Source organism: Populus trichocarpa, chromosome 1 (assembly GCF_000002775.5).
Source record: "Populus trichocarpa isolate Nisqually-1 chromosome 1, P.trichocarpa_v4.1, whole genome shotgun sequence".
Classification (NCBI taxonomy): Eukaryota; Viridiplantae; Streptophyta; class Magnoliopsida; order Malpighiales; family Salicaceae; genus Populus; species Populus trichocarpa.
The window spans coordinates 40,053,742-40,071,715 of NC_037285.2; the positions used below are offsets into that span (position 1 = coordinate 40,053,742).

Below are 17,974 nucleotides of genomic sequence, written 5' to 3' on the forward strand. Positions count from 1 at the left end.
TTCAAAGAATAGCCAGTAATAGGCTCGACCATACAGAAGATGTGCAAGAGCTAAGCAATTCCTACAAGTTGAGTCCTTTTTATCACAAAAGGGAGTTATTCTTTTGAAAAGCAGGTTATTACCACGCAAAAGTCTGGTATCATTCTTGCTTATTATGCTTTCCATTAGACCTCCCATAATAAATAAATAAATATGTCAATAATTTTTTTTTAAAAAAATACTAAATTAATGTATGTTTTTATGGTGTAAAAGTGTTTTTTTTTTAATAAATTATTTTTATTTCAAATTAATTTTTTTAATTGTTGTGATTTACTTATATAAAAAATAAATTTAAAAAATTAATAAAGTTATTTTAATATATTTTCAAACAAAAAATACTTTAAAATATAATAAATTTTATAATGATATATGTCATTTGAAATTACATTTCAAATAACATTTAAAATTTAAAATTATTTTTGCTTAAAAATAATTTTAAAAAAATAAAAAAATATATTATTTTAATATATTTATAAAATAAAAACTTAAAAAAAACAAAAAAGCTAGAATCAACGAACCAATCCATTAGAATAATAAATAAATATTCGTTGCAAACAGACTTGAAAGGTGATCCTCACTTTCAAATCATATTTCTTGCGTCACAAAAAAACAAGAACAATGTACAGGAAACCATAATCACCCGCCAATGACGTTATCTTCAACCCTTATATTTAAGGAAGAAAAAACCAAATGACAACTAACTATGAAACCACTCATCTTTTCTTATTGCTTGTTGGATAGTAATCTATAAAACAATAAAAAACTGTAATGCCAATTCAATTCATAAGATCCTCTTTGTTTGCATCACCAAAAAATCTTCTACGAACTCTTTTTCGGGTTACGAAGCTCAGATCGCTAGCAATGGGGTCTTACACGGCTTCTTCTCAGTCATCGAAGCTTTTTTTTCGCCAGCTCTTTGAAAAGGAATCTTCCACCTACACTTACCTTCTGGCTGATGTTTCTCATCCTGACAAACCCGCTCTTGTGAGTTCTCTAACTTTGGCTGCCTTTCTTTTTGTTTTGTAGTGTGTGAATAACTCTTATGGTCATGATTTCTTGAATGGAATTGATTCGTTTTTGTTAGAAGCTTCAAACGTTAATGGGGTTTTAAAGAAAGTCAGTTTATTTTTTTTTGAATTGGTAGATCCGTTTCCTTGACTGCTTCAATTAGCGGAACTCATGTCAGGCCTATGTAGGTTTCGTGTTTGATCAGTGAGTATAAGATCATGTCATATGCAAATTCTTATTTCAAAAGAAAAATGAAGTCGTGACTTTCTTTTCTGTTGATGTACATGGTCAAATCTCAAATTTGAATGGTAGTATTGCATTCAGAAGGGAACATATCATTGAAAAAATTAAGGGTAGGTCCTAGTTTTGATTCAAATTTACTGGGTGGACTTTTAGATATGATGTGGAATTGTATTGGTTTATCTTGCAGTTGATTGACCCTGTAGACAAGACTGTTGATAGAGACCTGTCTCTTGTTAAAGAACTGGGATTGAAGCTAATCTATGCCCTGAACACCCATGTTCATGCTGATCATATCACTGGAACAGGCCTCATTAAGGTTTGCCACAGATCAATTTTGTCATCAATTGTTTACTATATCTTTGCTATTGCCTTGTAATAGTAGTATTTCTCTTTGTAATGCTACTCTTTCTTGCAGACTAAATCTCCAGGTGTGAAATCTATTATTTCAAAAGCAAGTGGTTCCAAAGCTGATATTCTGGTGGAACCTGGTGATAAAGTATCTTTTGGGGATCTTTTCCTTGAGGTAGGCATGATGATGCTTGTCTCATTGAATTTGCTTTTTGTTAGGATCTATGAGTGTGCTGTGCTGATGGTGAGCTATTCCTATAACAAAGCAATGATATATATGGTTGATTATAGACTAGGATATCTAAGGTTTCACAAGGAAATCTATGATTTCGTTTTTATCAATAACAATTTCTAAATTTCTAACTTCACTGATTACCAGAGTCTCTGTGCCTAAAAATAAGTTGAGGCAAAAAGTTGTATTACGTGATGAAAGTGATTAAATCAAGGGTACTAAGTAAAGATTGGACTTCTGTGTGAGGAATAGAATTACTTTAGTCCCTGCAAATGGTTAGGGTTTCATATCAGAAAATTTTAAACTAATTGAATATAGAAATAACAACTTCATGATGGATTTCATAACTGTGCATTGATCCAATTTTTAAAGAAAACTTCAAAAGATTTGGCTTATGTAACTTACCATTCCATGTTTAGATTGAAATTAAGTTTCAAACAAAACTGTAAATTAACGTTCTAAATACGCCTATAGCTTCGATATACTTTTGAAGTGTGTCTTTGTTTTTAAGGATGCTTAACAAGCTTATATGGCATGTTCTTATGTACCACAAGCAAGCATGGAATGTGTATCGTGGTATCAAAACATTGTCACAGCTGGTCTTTGTTGCAAGTTCTTTGATGTTTTAAGCTTCTATAATAGAAACTGAATTTTTAGGCTGAAGGGCACAGTAATGTTTTACACCCACCCTCGATGTTTCTTTCTTTTTCCAATGCTCAACTGGGTTGGGGATGTTTTTCATTATAATTTTGAAGCCTATATTCCTGACATTTTCTTATGCATAATGTGTTGATTTTTTTTCAGGACCAGTACTAATGCAGTAAATATGATTTTGTTTAGACTTTGTTATGGTTGACACTTGACTGCATAGTAAACCTATTCTGTATGACAATATTATAAGGATACAACATATTTAGCATTCTGAATTATGATCTATCTATAATTTCAGGTTCGTGCCACACCTGGCCATACATCGGGTTGTGTTACCTATGTCACAGGAGATGGACCTGATCAGCCTCAACCTAGGATGGCATTCACTGGTGATGCTCTATTGATACGTGGATGTGGGAGAACAGATTTTCAGGTATTGTGTCTTGAAAACTGATCTGCAGAGTGGAAAGAAGTAATCAGTTCCTTTTGTAATGTTAAATTATCAAGACAATGAAAAATGTATAAAATAAGGATTTCATTCACCTTTTATTTCTCTTTTTGAGTTTGACTAAACTGTTCTCAAAATGCAAATTCTGATTTCACATTTGGACAGTTTATGGAAACTGAAATTCTGTAGTGATAGGAATGACCATACTGAATTTCGTTTTCCTCTTACAGTGTCAAATTTGCATGTAGTAATGCTATGGCATTTATATGTTTGAGGAAGAATATTTATGCATCAAGGTTTAATACCGGAAATTCTGTCACAGGGTGGTAGTTCACTGCAGCTTTACAAGTCAGTGCATTCGCAGGCAAGTCTGAGATTTATTATTCTTATCTAGAGGAAAAGAAATAGATGGAATTATGTTTTTTATTTTGTGAGCAGATTTTTACATTGCCCAAGGACACATTGATCTATCCAGCTCATGACTACAAAGGGTTTTCGGTAATGATACATTTAATACCTGATCTTCTACTAGGAAAGCAAATATTTAGCACCTCAATGTTAGGTGGTTGCTTCAGCAAGTCTATTGGTTGCAGGTAAGCACAGTTGAAGAAGAAATGCTCTATAATCCTCGCCTAACAAAGAATCAGGTAATTCTGTGGTGTTATATCTATGCAGAAACATGTTCACTGTATAAATGGCTGAAAGTGGAGTGAAATCATAATTATAGAAATGAATTTAGGGATTTCACAGTAGCATTTATGCTTGCAGCAGAATTGAATGGACAATAATTTGTTCAGTAAAAGCTATATGTTGTTCTTAAAATTAACAAGGATAAACAAGGTCTTTCTTTAAGGAACAGGGAAAAGGAAAGATTGGGTTACCCCACCACTTTTCTGAAATATGCTCTTCATCCTATTGGCGACACCAATTGCTTAGTAACCCCGGATCATAATGGTGCCTAGTTTCTAGAGAGACACATGGTTATGCTCTCTTACTTGCTAAAGAAGGTCAGGTATGAATGGATCATCCTTGATAGACCCTGTTGTGAACCCTCCATGCCAAATCTCTCTAATCATCCCAATGACCCGAAGCTTGGTCATGGATTGGATCCTACCACCAACCATGACTCGCCTGGTTTTCCTTTTACTTGTTACATGAGCCCAGACCTCTCATGTCGATGCTCCATACAGGTAGAGGTCCATTTTCATGCAAAAAAGACAGATGAGAATAAATGTGTTGATAGATATTCTAAAATTGACTTGGAACATAATGTCCCAAACTAGGCATCTACGAAGACCATTCCGGTTCCTTCTCTCTTAGAATTCCAGTATTCACTCCATTGCAATAGTAATTAATGTGCTCCATTCCATTTTCTTTTGCAGGAAGCATTCAAAGGCATCATGGAAAGTAAGTGGTGGAGTTCTTTACAGTAGGCTCAAATCATAACTCGACTTTTTAGAACACTAACTTCTATAATAATGAAACTGCAGATCTGAACCTGGCATATCCGAAGATGATGGGCATTGCAGTCCCTGCAAACATGGTTTGTGGCTTGCAAGATACGACTTCTTAAGCCTGATGGACTTTCCTTAACCTGTGACATGATGATGATAAAATGGCCCTTGATGTAAGAAGAAATGTAATAAATGACTGAACAATTGAATAAACGAAGAACAAAAGGTGAATGATGAACAGAAAATGTTTCTTGAGCATTTCAAGTTGTGATCATGTATTCCTAAGAAATTTAATAATTCTATGACGTGTTGGCTTTTTAGATATAATAAGTTGAGGAAGCAAACCTCCTTAAACTAAGAAGAATTTACTCCTTTTTATTTTTTGATGCAGAAAGTTTTTTTTTTTTTAACTTTACTTTATGAACCGTGTCGGTGATTTCTTAAATACAATCATTTTAAAAAATATTTAATATTATATATAAGTATGTTAAACAAAATAGTGAGTTAAATTTCATGAAATTGTTAGTGAGTTCACTTATAATAATTATTTTATTTCTGTGTTCATGTTCGTGTCGGTGAATTCATAGAATGAAAAGGGAACATAATTTAGATATATTGTATATTATATAGGTTTGTGAAAAAGTTATAAAAGATTATATTTAATGAATAGAGATTAGTGGTACTTGAAAGATTTGCTGTTGATTTTGCACCACAACAAAGCCTTTTTTTATTAGTATAGTTGGGTTGGGTTTAAATTTATAATTTTATCTAATTTAATTTTTAATATTTTATAAATTATAAATTTAATTCTAATTTATTTTATAATTGAGTATATTTTATAAATTATAAATTTAACACTTATTTATTTAATTTAATTTAATTTATTTTTAGAAATGAGTGAGTTATATATATTGGGTTAAATTAAATTTTTTGTTGATATTATAAACATTCAGAGGGAGAATATATATTGTTAATTTTCATGGATCTGTATTTAGAGATAGATTTACAGTATGAATTATAAGTGTCATGACACCTTAACAGTAGGTCTAATTTTCATATCTTACATCATCATTAAATTCTAGTAATCTTCTTTTTGTAAGCTCAGAGATAAATTCTTTTTGTTATGTTAAAGAAATCTAATAAAAAGTTCACTAACAAGAAAATTTAAAATCAAGGTATTTCTAAATAAAATAAAAATAAATGCTTAATGCACAAACTATCAATATATATAGATAAAAGGAGTATAAAATATACAAATTGGGTCAGGTTTATCGAGTTTTAAAAATCCTAACCCATCATCTAATTTATAATATTAAGTTTTTAGATTTTTTGAGTCATTATCATCTCTAATATCTATATTATTTAATTTTAATAAATTAATTTGGATCAAATAATATAAATATTATTTTGGCCTTGGCTAAATGAAGACACTGTTGAGGTGTGTTATTATAAGAGAATGGTGTTGCAAAATTAGTTTTTGTGCTCGTTTAGTTTTTCTATCAAAGCATCAAGATTTTATCATAGTTATTTTCATTTCTTTCTTTTTATAAATATGTAATTTATAACTGAGTTAATACTAAAATTATCTTTTAAAACAAAATTAAGTTTTTTTTAATTCATGTGGAGGTATACGTACTAGTTGCAGTTGCGTATACCTCAACTAATCCTCATAAATTTTAAAATTAACAATCAAATAAATTTTTAGAAAACATTAATATTAATAACCATAGAACTTAAACCTTAAATCATAAAAAAAACAAACATTTTGATCTTAAACTCTGACATGACCATCTTATTTTTTTTTTATAACTTGAAATATTCAACTAGCTTACAAGTATTACAATTAATTTTCAGATTTACTGAATACCTTAAAAACCTAATAAATAAATAAAACACCATGAGAATAAAGACACGTATATAAAAGTTCAAACCTAAAGTATAAATAAGAAAATTTCCTGCCAGGACTGGTAGCCACGGACCACTGACCACCTTTATTTTGATTACGTGGATGGAAGCATTTACGGATAGAAAATTGTAATTATCATCACTAATGAATGAATGGATTAAAGAGGTGACATGGTCTTATCATTAAAAAAAAAAAAAAAAAGCTTAGGGTTTAAGTAAATGAGAGGTAACAAAGAAAATGCAGGGAGTAATTTGTTCACCCAGCGGAAATTAAGTCAACGCCAATTATAGTATTTTTCTTCTTCTAATTATTCATCAACAAACGAACCTTTCCACAATCATTGATTTCGATTCTGATTCACTCCTCTTTCTAAAATCCAAATTGAATAACAATGAGCGACCAAGAGAAAAACAGGGGAGTTGTAGTAGATCACCGCCACCATGAAGACCAGCCACCGCCACCGCCACCACCCCAGCCCCAATATGGTACCTTTCAAGGAGTTGCCAATTATCCACCGCCTTCTCAAAGCCACGTCATCGGCTTTCCTCAGCCTGTCCCTCCTCCTGGTATCACCGCCGAACCTTATGCTCAGGGCTACCAAACCGTCCCAGGTACAACAACAATCAATGTTTGATATATATATTGTACGTTAATTGACCATCAAGTGTTATGTTCAATTTATGCCGTTTCTTGGCTAATTTACCAGAAGTCACTATGAAGGCCTGTTCCTTTTGGAAAGAGGATTTATTGATCTATGTGGTAACCATAAAGATTTAGGCATTTAGAGCTTATTTTATATCCATCAAAGAATCCTTGTGAAATGGGTTTACAAGGATTGACTTAGTTATGCGCTTAGATTTTAGTAAAAGCAAGACCAGGACCTTATTTGATTCTAAAGTAAGATATTCATGTTTATTTAATTTTCTCTATTCTTAGATTAAAGTTTGTTGCTTTATGGTTGTTTGTGATGCTTGTTCAGGTTATGCTGTTGCTGAAGGAAGACCTGTGAGACAACGTCGCCTACCTTGTTGCGGTTGTGGTGTTGGCTGGTTCTTGTAAGTTTGCTATCAATATGACATTTGCTCCTTTCTATTTTCTTGGTTTTTAAATGAGTTTGTTTGCTTCGGCTTTTGGAATTATTCATATTTATCTTCCCACATTGGCTTTACATTTTTAGATTTCCAATGTGCAAACTCGGTTTGACATAGCTGCCACAGAAAGTATAGGTTTGACTGTGATGCAACTGGAATTGGAATAAAATAACTGTTTCACTGAAGATTTGATTGGTTAATGAATTAAAATTGGGTTAGCTTGCCGAACCCAAAGTCGAGTGCCCAGTTTCGTAATCACGTCATGTTTACATGCTACTGCTCTATCTCAGTTCATTTTTTGTGTCTGAATAATTTTGCAATTAATGCTGTTAGATTCTTAAATTAGAGATTTGAAGTTTTATTTATGCCTTAGCACCACATTTTATGCTACCACAGTTTAAATTGATAAGTCAATCCATTTGAACATATTCCAATTTGTTTGTTTCTTTTAACTTCTGATGTTATTATTACTTTTTTTTTTTTTTAAGTATTTCTTATAAGCTTGTATCGTGATTGTGGATTATAGAAGATGGTTACAAGGTTAAATATTCATCCCAGAACGTGAATGACCTTTAGAAGACTTTAAATTTCAAATAAAAGCAATTGACTCTGATTTTCTACTTGAAATGGCTGGACTTACAAGTTAGGCTTTTCATGTTGATTATCAAATGGTGTCATTTATCATTTTGTGGTTCAGACTTCCACTTGTAAATTATAATTCTGATAGTTTTTTTATTTATATACTGATTGTGAGGAGCTGTATGCTTTTTCTGAAGGTTTATCATCGGTTTCTTTCTGGGTGCCATCCCCTGGTATATTGGGTTATTTATCATAGCTTGTATGAGGATAGATCCCCGAGAGAAACCTGGATATGTTGCTTGCACCATTGCTGTAAGTAACTTTTTCTATCATTTATTTTTATTTTTATTTTGTGGACTATTATGCTGTGCTGTTTCTGTAGAAAACTTTTGAATTAGCTAAGGAAACATCTTGTCGAGCATGAGTGCCACATTGAAATAAGGTGTCTATTGCACAATCTCTGTGTAAAGGTAAACAAACATGGGACACCCTTTAGGGGAATCCCGATTGATGCTTGTTTTTACCCTTTGAAACCACTAACGCAAGAAAAAACCATCCACCCTTCATTTTTTAGTAAGATTGCCTTTACACCATTATTTTACTGAATAAAGTATTCCATCTACATTATTTTAACGTATTAAAATTTTATTATGCATGTTATCAGTCATTTGTCCGGCACTTTCTCTTAACAGTAGCTTTTTTGACAATGAAAGAGCCAGGAGTGATTTTAAACGGACCTTATTCTTTGCAAGGACCTGTATATCAAGCCAGCATTTGTTAGGGGAAGCTCTAATTCATGGTGCATAATGTTTTTTATTTAAAATGTTATTACTCAGAATCGATGCTAGCATGTTTTCTCATGGGAATGCCAACAGTTCAATAAACCTCCATCAGATCCCTCTTGGCTTGGCTAGTCATTAAATACTTTTGTCCTGAATGATATTTTATCTACTTTGGAACTTAGAATCATTTTCCTTCTATATGAATGATGGAGGATGAGGTCCCCTGTTTGTTTCTGTATATATAGCCATGACTTCTCTTACTCTTGATAAAATTCTGGCCATCAAACTGTTATATTATTTTGTTCATCTGGATACTTCATGCGTAGTTGCAACTACTATATCTCTCTGTGGATAAGATTGTCTTGTTCTCATGTAATTTCCCACTGTTGGTGTGCGTTGTTAATTGTTTCCTGGGCAACAATCAAATATGAAGTCTTTTTGCCTGTTCTCGGCTAAAACTATAAGAATTCTATGTGCAGGCTATTCTTGCAACAATTGCAATTATTCTTGGTGCAACAAAGGGAGCTGATGAGTGGTAATCTACTGGACAAGAGTTTTATAGGTTGCAAACTGGATGTATAAACATGTTTCTATTCCTGAAGATTATATTTTAAAGGTGAAAGACTGAAACTGCGAACAGAATCATGGTTGCTTGTGAAATATGTTGTTATTTATTATGAGTGCCGTAAACTTTGGAAACTGCCAGTTATTTACAAGAAGATTTCCGTAATTGTTTGATGCAGTTTTTGTTATAGAAATGAATCCTTGCATTATAAAAGAATGAGGAGTCACTGGATTATGGTAGAGTCGCAGTTAGTTCATCTGTTCAGGTCTTTGGTATAGAAATGCAGCTAGAGCATGAAGAAATTTCTTGTTATTATGCTAGGTATTTAGATGAATAACTGACGAAGATAATGCCTCGAGTGCCTCTTCCTTCCCTTGCGAATCCTGGGACAGTATCTTTGCGTCTGGTTTTTTCCTGTGCCAGTAAAGATTACAAAATAGATTTCTCTGTTGCAGAGCTCGCTAATGTATATTACATTGCTGGAAATTTACGTTATGATGATTTTCTTGAATGTCTTGATATAACTCACTGGAATAGACCCCTCCCTCGTATGCTCAGCTTAACTTCATTTTTAATTTAAAAGCTTTCAGATCTCGAAAGATAAGTGGGTGTTTAAAAATGATGGAAATGAAGCGGAACCTGAACTATTAGTCATCAAAGTCGAGGGAAATGAAGGGTGATTCTTGTACTTACACGAAGAGAGTTTGCCTCAATTAGTATAAATATAGTTTGTGGTAAAAAACTATTAAAATCCAAGATTATGATTTGGGATCTTGACCGGCAATAAAATTCAATTCCCACTTGTGTTGAATTCAAGAGTTTGGTGAATTTTAAATTGGGTTTTGACTTCTTTTATTTGGATTATGTTTAAAATGGACTCACCACTCACATTCAATGAGTCTTTGTCGAGTTACGTCGATCCATTCTAAGTTTATTTACAATGACAAGGAGGGATGTATACTGAGTCATGAAAATTCCTAAATAAACATTATCTTTTTTGTTTTACTGTGTGATGGAAAGGCATGTTTATTGATATGTGAAGATGGTCTGTTACAAGCTAGGGTTTTCTTTTCTTTTTTTATAGAGAAACCTGAGGCCTGAGCTTTGACCAAGTATAACAAAATCCTAATTAAGCAAGAACAGTATTTTCCTTGACTAATAGTCTTGATTAATTAACTAGATAGAATATCAAGATAGAAGGTTGTAACCATTTAGGTGGTGGCCCAGTGGTAAGAGCTTGGGACCAAGAGGTTTGTTCTCTTTGTGGTCTCAGGTTCGAGCCCTGTGGTTGCTCATATGATGGCCACTGGAGGCTTATATGATCGTTAACTTCAGGGCCCGTGGGATTAGTCGAGGTGCGTGTAAGCTGGCCTGGATACTCATATTAAACTAAAAAAAAAAAAAAGATAGAAGGTTGTAAACCCGCATGCTCCTAGCCTTTGATAGAGTGGCATACTTCCAGCCAGTAGCACAATTTTTCTAAGTATATTTTTGGAATTGGTGTAATGATTGTTTTAAAAAAATTATTTTTATATTAATATATTAAAAAATTACGCAAGAGCTTGCAATGTAATAAAGAAAAAGTCTTCTAATTTATGCCAACGACATAGTGGTTTATTTCAAGTGTAAAAAAGTCTTGGTCTGTGCAATTTGGTCCCTTCAATCTTTGAGGTCATACAAATTGATCCTCGACATATATAGTGGTTTATTTTAAGTGTAATAATTACCATGCCAACGTATATAACCACAATAAAATTACTGCTGTAAATTAAATCAATGTCAATCCACATGGTAATTAGTCATGGTATAGTCGAGGACTTATAAAAGGCTTTGTGTTAAGAAATGGTCAGAAGAAAGCTTTGCAGCAAAGATGTTTAACAAATAGCCAAGCTCTTGGTTATATCTTTCAAAACATAGAATTATTGACTCTTGAAAATACCATTCAATATATAAGATTGCGTTTTAGACGGAAATAAAATTATATTTGGTAGATAATCACGAGATAAAATAATTGTTTATATCTTTCAAAACATAAAATTATATTTTGTTTGATTATGATGAATAAGATAAAATAAAATATATAAAAAATTATTTTATTTTTAATATGTATTATTGTCAAACTTACATGTTTTAAAAAATAATTAGATTACATTAGTTTAGATTGAGTGTTAAAATTAATAATATTATAATAATTTATTATAAAACTAGGACTGACTTAACGGGTTAACCTGAGACCTGGACTAGTCCAAGTTTAAGAAAAAATAAAGAAAGGATTCACTCGACATAACCCGGTCAAAAACTCAAGTCAACCCGGGATAAAACATGGGTAAAAAACCCATTGACTTTTTTTTAAAAAAAAAGGTTTCTCGCCGAAACAAGGTTACTTTGATTATTTAAGAAAAAATCAGGTCAGTCAGGCTGACCCTACGGACCCGTGACCTAAACATTACCTCAGATCCACTCCCGAGTAGGTTTTCAAACTATGAAAATAATCATTTTTATCCATATATTGACTTTGGTTAACCCGTGTTGACTCTCCCGACCTGCGATCTAGGCCTTGCCTCGATAGACCTCCAACTTGGGTTTTAAAACTATAATAATGATAATTTTTATCCTTACATTGACCCGGGTTGACCTTCCTATCTATGATCTAGGACTTGCCCCATATTGACCCTCGAATCAAGTTTTATAATTATAACAATAGCCACTTTTATTTTATGTTGGCATGTGACCCGGGGCTTACCTCAAGTCAACCTTCATGTCGGGTCTTAGAACTATGATAATAATAATTTTTATCTTTATATTGACTTGGATCAACAATCAACCCCACTCGTGACTCGAGTCTTGCCCGGGTTAACTCCTAAATTGGGTTTTAAAACTATAATAATAACCAAATTTATTCTTACGCTGACTCGAGTTTACCCGACCTGTGACCCACACCTCAACCTGTAACCTGAGCTTTGCCCTGGATCAACCCTCGAGTTGGGTTTTAAAACTATAATAATAACTATTTTTATCTTTATATGTTTTAATTTGACAATTTTAGAATTGAGAGTTTTTTACAATGATATTTTAGGAATAAAAAATAATATATATTACCTCTAGAGACATGTTCTTTTTGTACCTCATGTTTAGAAAGTATAAAAATTTACTCTAAAATTATCTAAAAAACATATTTATTTTTATATCTTTTTTTTTTCAACCAAATATATTTTTGTCTTCATTGTTTTCATCCCTTTTATCTCAAGACACTGATAAAACGCTATGTAATAATATTATACCCTAAAATTAACCAAAAAGTTACGGAGTTTGGATCATGAAGGACGGCTCAAACTTAATTACATATCAGACTTGTTAAAGTCCAAACTTACATAAACAAGAAGTCACTTCAAACATGTAATAACATAATAAAAAAGTGGATTCGAGTAGTTTTAGACAAATGAATTAACGTAAGTGATGAAAACAAGGTACAAAGAGTCTACATGGTACAATATCCTTAGAACAAGGAATGAAATATAATAAGTAGGTAGTTACTAAGGATTATCTTGAATGAAATAGAGTCAGTGAGTAATCACTTTACATTTAACTTCTAATAAAAAAAAACAACAATAAATGAACAAATCAACAACAATTATTGCTCTGCAATTGATTCAAGTGTGCAAAATCTTCAAAATCTATTTGTCAGTATGCTTATAATCTTGTAGGCTTGTAATCTCATAAGCTGATAATTTGTAAGCAAATAGCTTGTAAGTTGTATCTAGTATGTAATAATCAGTAGGCTTGTAACCGTAAACTTGTAATCCAATAAGTTTACAGTTTTGATTATCAAAAAAAACCTAGAAAATACAAAAATGTGTTATCATATCAAGGATGTCCAGTTTGCATTTGTAATTAGATTGGGGATAACTCCATGTATACAAGTTCTTTGAGTGAGTTAGTAATTATTGTCTGCATATAAAAAGATTGCAAAGCTTTAAACTTACATTTAAGCTGGAGTGGTGCTTCTCTGCTTTGCAAATGGTGGGGAGGACGCTTACCCTATGGACGAAACTTAAAGATATGTTACAGGTGCGTTAAACCTACTGAAACGATACATATAGCACAATTCCTCATCTTGAAGGCTCCAAGATTGAACAATGTGACATTGTAGCATGCCATACAGGAAATATCTTTGATTTTGAAATTGTATTTATGATGAGATTCCAGTACTGGATTCTTCCAAGATTTTCCTTCTTTTCATTCGCCTAACTTTGATATGTTCAACCATGTTTGCAGGAGGAAAAGGATAAGAAGATCCAGGATATATATGATGAGCTTCAGCGCGAAAGAGAACGATCTGCAGCATTCCAACAACAGCTATGCATGATTCTCAAAGATATCAGGGAACATGAAGAATCCATGTCTTTAAGAGTTGAAGATATAATCAAGAAACTGAACTTGGTGGTTTATAGTTTTGAACGCGGATAAACTGCAGTCTTTCAACGGATGCCAAACTAGAACATCGAGCTCACTTCTCTGGATTTCCACTCAAGGCTGAATACCAGTACCATACTACCTACCATTGACATGAAACTTTTCTGGAGAGCACTGAACAGAATGTATACAAGCATTGATTTCTTTGGTGACTGTAGTTCATGTTCCAAGTGGAGGATGATGTCTTATCTTCTTCATTTTGGAGATGATGACATTCTGAGCTTTCCTCTGATCTGACATGCAACAGATACTGGACTTGCAAGGGAACCAAATGCTTCATCTTTCCTTACTCAGATTTGAGATTTTCCTGGCAAGTCCAGTTAACTGGTCTTGGATTTTGTTTCAACTTTCAACCATGAAACATGCTTTTCTGTACATTTGCCAATGGTAGCCTTTTGGGCACAAAGTGTAATTCCATTGTAAGCCAACAATGTCCAAAGAGACATTACAATCATTTTAGTAGTTGTTGAACTGTTTCTTGGAATTCTTGTTTTAATTCCACAGTGAATTAAAACTTTTGATAGAATAATACAATTTAAAAAAAAAGGGTGAAATAGTATATTTTTACCTTATACTATGCAACGAACGTTGATCTTTCAGTTCGGTCACCTTTAGATCCTACAAAACTTTTCCCATGTTAAGCTATGCAACGAACGTTGATCAATTCTACCACAAGTTTCAACCTTCAAACCCATGGCTCGGTCAAACTCAGAAACATTAGAAAGCTCAAAGGGGCATCGGTCAAAACAATATTAAAGCAAGGGAAAAAAGAATGCTGGGACGTCTCCGTCGATCTATATATGAGTTCATATCCTCATTGTTGCACCACATCAAAAGCTCAATATCTCCCTCCATCTCAGAAAAATTAGTTGTAAGCAAATTTCCCTCTGAACGGTCTTCTGCTTGAATAGCATTAGGTGATCAATCGAGGGGGAAAAAAAAAACTCAGAACAACATTCTGTTCCTTTTCAAAGAGATGGGTTTATGTCACAGGAAAAATGCGTTCGCCACCTTATTCATGCTGTCGATTCTTTCAGCTTCTCTGCAGCTCGGTGCAATGAGGCCATTAGGAATCCAATGGCTAAAGCAAGAGGGGCTATTGTTTCATTTCCTCCCAAAAGGGCCAGTGACTCCGTCCAGTCCCAATCCATGCACTTATATACCGAAAGGAGGCTCCGGGACTTGCAAATTGAATGGGATGAACATTGCTGGGAGTGTTGTTGCACGTTCACCTCCTGCATTTTCCAAACATACAGCACTGGATGTTCCCGTGGCTTCTTCTTCCATTGCTGAAAACACTCGTGATCAGGATCGAAGTTCTTGATATTGCTTCTTTCGATCTGGCGTTCTAATTATTGGTTCATTAACAAGTTTAATCCCAAAAATGGAGATGATGAGGCATGTACAATCCTTGCAGCTTTACTAATTCCCTTCTTTCTAAATTATATTTCAAGTTTGGTTGTGATGTAAAATAAGGAAAAACTGATGTTACACCAGAAAAATAATGGATTTATTGACTCGTTTTTAAACTTCAAATTAAAATATAACTGATGTTACACCAGAAAAATAATGGATTTATTGACTCGTTTTTAAACTTCAAATTAAGATATTTTAATTTTCGTCCAATATTAATTAGTGCCTTTTGTTTTTATAATTTGCCTCCTGAAATGATCATTTCGCCACCAAAAATATTTCATGAACTATTATTTATTTGTTGATTATACGACTAAATGTGGATTAAATTAAACGGTTGGAGACGGTTGTATAACTCGTATTTTTTCACATAAAAATCATAAGTTTTTAATTTTTTTTTCTTTTTCAAGTATGTTTTATAAGTAAAAATATACATTTTCATCTAACTTGTGACTCAAAAACAGACTTGAATTAAAATCTTAAAAAATTATTGTTCAAACAGTAGTTTTTATTCAAAACAATCAGATATGGATCACTACCATAACTAAATGAAAATCTGTCCTAGACAAATTACATGAATGATCTATCATATATATTTATAGACCAATGAAACAATTCTAAAACCTGAAGAAGATCTAATCACGCCAAATAAGAATGATAACTCAAAAAAACCATAATTTTTTTATCTAATTGTTAGATCGTGGATAAATTTTTATATAAATTTCTAATTGTTATTTTTTAAAAACTATAGAACCACTAGAGGTTATATTTTTTAAATAACTATAGAATTACTGCTCTAAACATTAAATCTTTAAATTATTTTTTTTAAAGTAACTACTCCAACAGTTAAATTTTAAAATTTTAAAAATCTTGTTCTGGAACTCTGGTTTTAGCAATTTTAGAAATTTTGTCTAGTTTTGAGCCTGGTTTTAGCATTTTTGAAAGTTGTAAACGAACCCATCCATTGATATAATTAAAATTTTATCATAATTTCTTTAAAAATAAAAATTAAAAAGTTTTTATTTCATCGAAAAAGTAAACTTTTTTTATTTAAAGCCATTTCATCATTTATTTGCCCAATTTATCCATGTTTATTTTGGTTTTATATTGCTTTTTCACCTGATTTTAGGGAAGTCGATGTTTAGCTGGCTTCTTCAACTGCAGTGGAAAACTTAGCTCTCGTCATTTTTGGGGTTTTGCCATTGATGATCTTTGACTCTGACATCTAATTTTCAGCACATCAAAACAATATTTTGTGGATGGATTTGAATAAACAATTTAATCAAATCCATCTTCAATTTATGGATGAGCATGGGTGAACCACACAAATTATACTGTCAGTGGAGACGAAATAACACCACAATTATTTTCCAAAGGAAGCCGTATATCGAGTTAACGAAAGTGAGAAATTAACTGGTTATTCACAGTATGAGAGGTAAGATAAAAAGATCCCACCATGATTATACGAGGGGGAGAATCCATTAATATGCTGAAGAGCTGAACAAAACCAGAAAATACAAATAGGGGGGGTCAGATCTATAAGAGTAGCCATGGTCAATAAATGTTTGGATTTGAAAAAAGAGGAAATAATGAAAGAAATATTTAGGGCAATTTCCTGAATTAAAACACGAGTGAGAAAACATGTAAAAACCTTGAGGCTGCCCCATTATTCAACTCTAGGCCGGGTGAAATTGAGCTCTCACGCATTTCTGCAATTTTTAAAGCGAGAGCCCATTGGATCGGCCATATTTTGAAAAGCAAAAGTTTCTAAAACAAGAAGAAAATAATGATGGAGATGTATAACACCTTTCATGCAACTGCAAGAGAGAGAATCAATCTGCTTGCAAAGATCAATGGAAGGAATCATGGGAATTGCTGTATGCCCGCAACGGAACAAGAGCGGCATGAAGGATATTCACGCTCTGTTCTCTCAAAGGCAGTGAGATCTAAAACCCTACTGCTTCTCCTTTTATAGCGAGTTCGGCTCGGGACGAATTGTCCATCTTGCCATTAGTCCCTTAAAACATTCATTAATTTAATCATTTAATATCCTGCCTCAGTGACCTCCTAGATTTTATTTTAATTTGTTGGTTAGGTAGTTCAATTTATTTTTAAAAAAAGAAATTAAAAATCATTTATAAATAATTTTTATGTTTTTGAGTCGATTTAAAATGTTAATATTAAATAAAAAAAAAATTTAAAAAATAATTATTATTACTTTTAAACACCAATATATCTAGATTTTTTACACCTTTAACCCTAAGTTCAAGAGTCCAGAGCCTGCAGACCTTAGTTGATAAAGATAAATTGAATTTTTAATTTTAAAAAAATTAAAATAATATTATTTTTATATTTTGCATGGGAGAAGCTACCTGTTTAAACTATTTTTTTTTATAAAAATATAAAATAAAGTAAGTCTTACAAAATTTATGTGGAAAATTAGAAATTTTATTTGAGTTTTTTAAGAGTGTAGTTATGGTTCCTTTTTAAATAACTTTTCATGTCAAAATACATGTTAATAGTATTTTTTTTATTTTAAAAAAATTATATTTAACATCAACACATTAAAATGATTTAAAATCACTAAAAACATATTAATTATTTTAAGTTAATAAAAAAATTAAAAAAATTTAAATTTTTTTAAAAATATTTTTAAAAAACATAAACAAACAGAATTCTTTATTTTAAGCTATTGTAAAGCTAGCTTCTTTGAGCAAGGCAGGTACACAATCTCATCCCAGT

The 17,974-nt window shown here is 32.2% G+C and overlaps 2 protein-coding genes and 1 long non-coding RNA gene across 3 annotated transcripts; 2 read left to right on the top strand and 1 right to left on the bottom strand.

Moving 5' to 3' along the window:
- The first annotated feature begins 635 nt into the window (after positions 1-635).
- Positions 636-4,681, top strand: LOC7459127 (persulfide dioxygenase ETHE1 homolog, mitochondrial). The gene is made up of 9 exons (XM_002298886.4): positions 636-1,023; positions 1,478-1,606; positions 1,706-1,813; positions 2,820-2,954; positions 3,292-3,333; positions 3,408-3,467; positions 3,563-3,616; positions 4,352-4,376; positions 4,460-4,681. Exons 1-9 carry the CDS (start codon positions 808-810, stop codon positions 4,540-4,542), a joined length of 852 nt encoding a protein of 283 aa, XP_002298922.2. The 5' UTR covers positions 636-807; the 3' UTR covers positions 4,543-4,681.
- A 1,808-nt stretch (positions 4,682-6,489) lies between these two features.
- LOC7491359 (60S ribosomal protein L18a-like protein) lies at positions 6,490-9,523 on the top strand. Its single transcript, XM_002298887.4, has 4 exons — positions 6,490-6,940; positions 7,309-7,384; positions 8,197-8,311; positions 9,261-9,523. Exons 1-4 carry the CDS (start codon positions 6,721-6,723, stop codon positions 9,318-9,320), a joined length of 471 nt encoding a protein of 156 aa, XP_002298923.1. The 5' UTR covers positions 6,490-6,720; the 3' UTR covers positions 9,321-9,523.
- A 7,150-nt stretch (positions 9,524-16,673) lies between these two features.
- On the bottom strand, positions 16,674-17,294 carry LOC112326599 (uncharacterized). Its single transcript, XR_002980346.2, has 2 exons — positions 17,039-17,294; positions 16,674-16,941 (listed from the first exon to the last, which is right to left on the bottom strand). It is a non-coding gene; the product is annotated as an uncharacterized LOC112326599 (long non-coding RNA).
- Between the last annotated feature and the right edge of the window lie 680 nt (positions 17,295-17,974).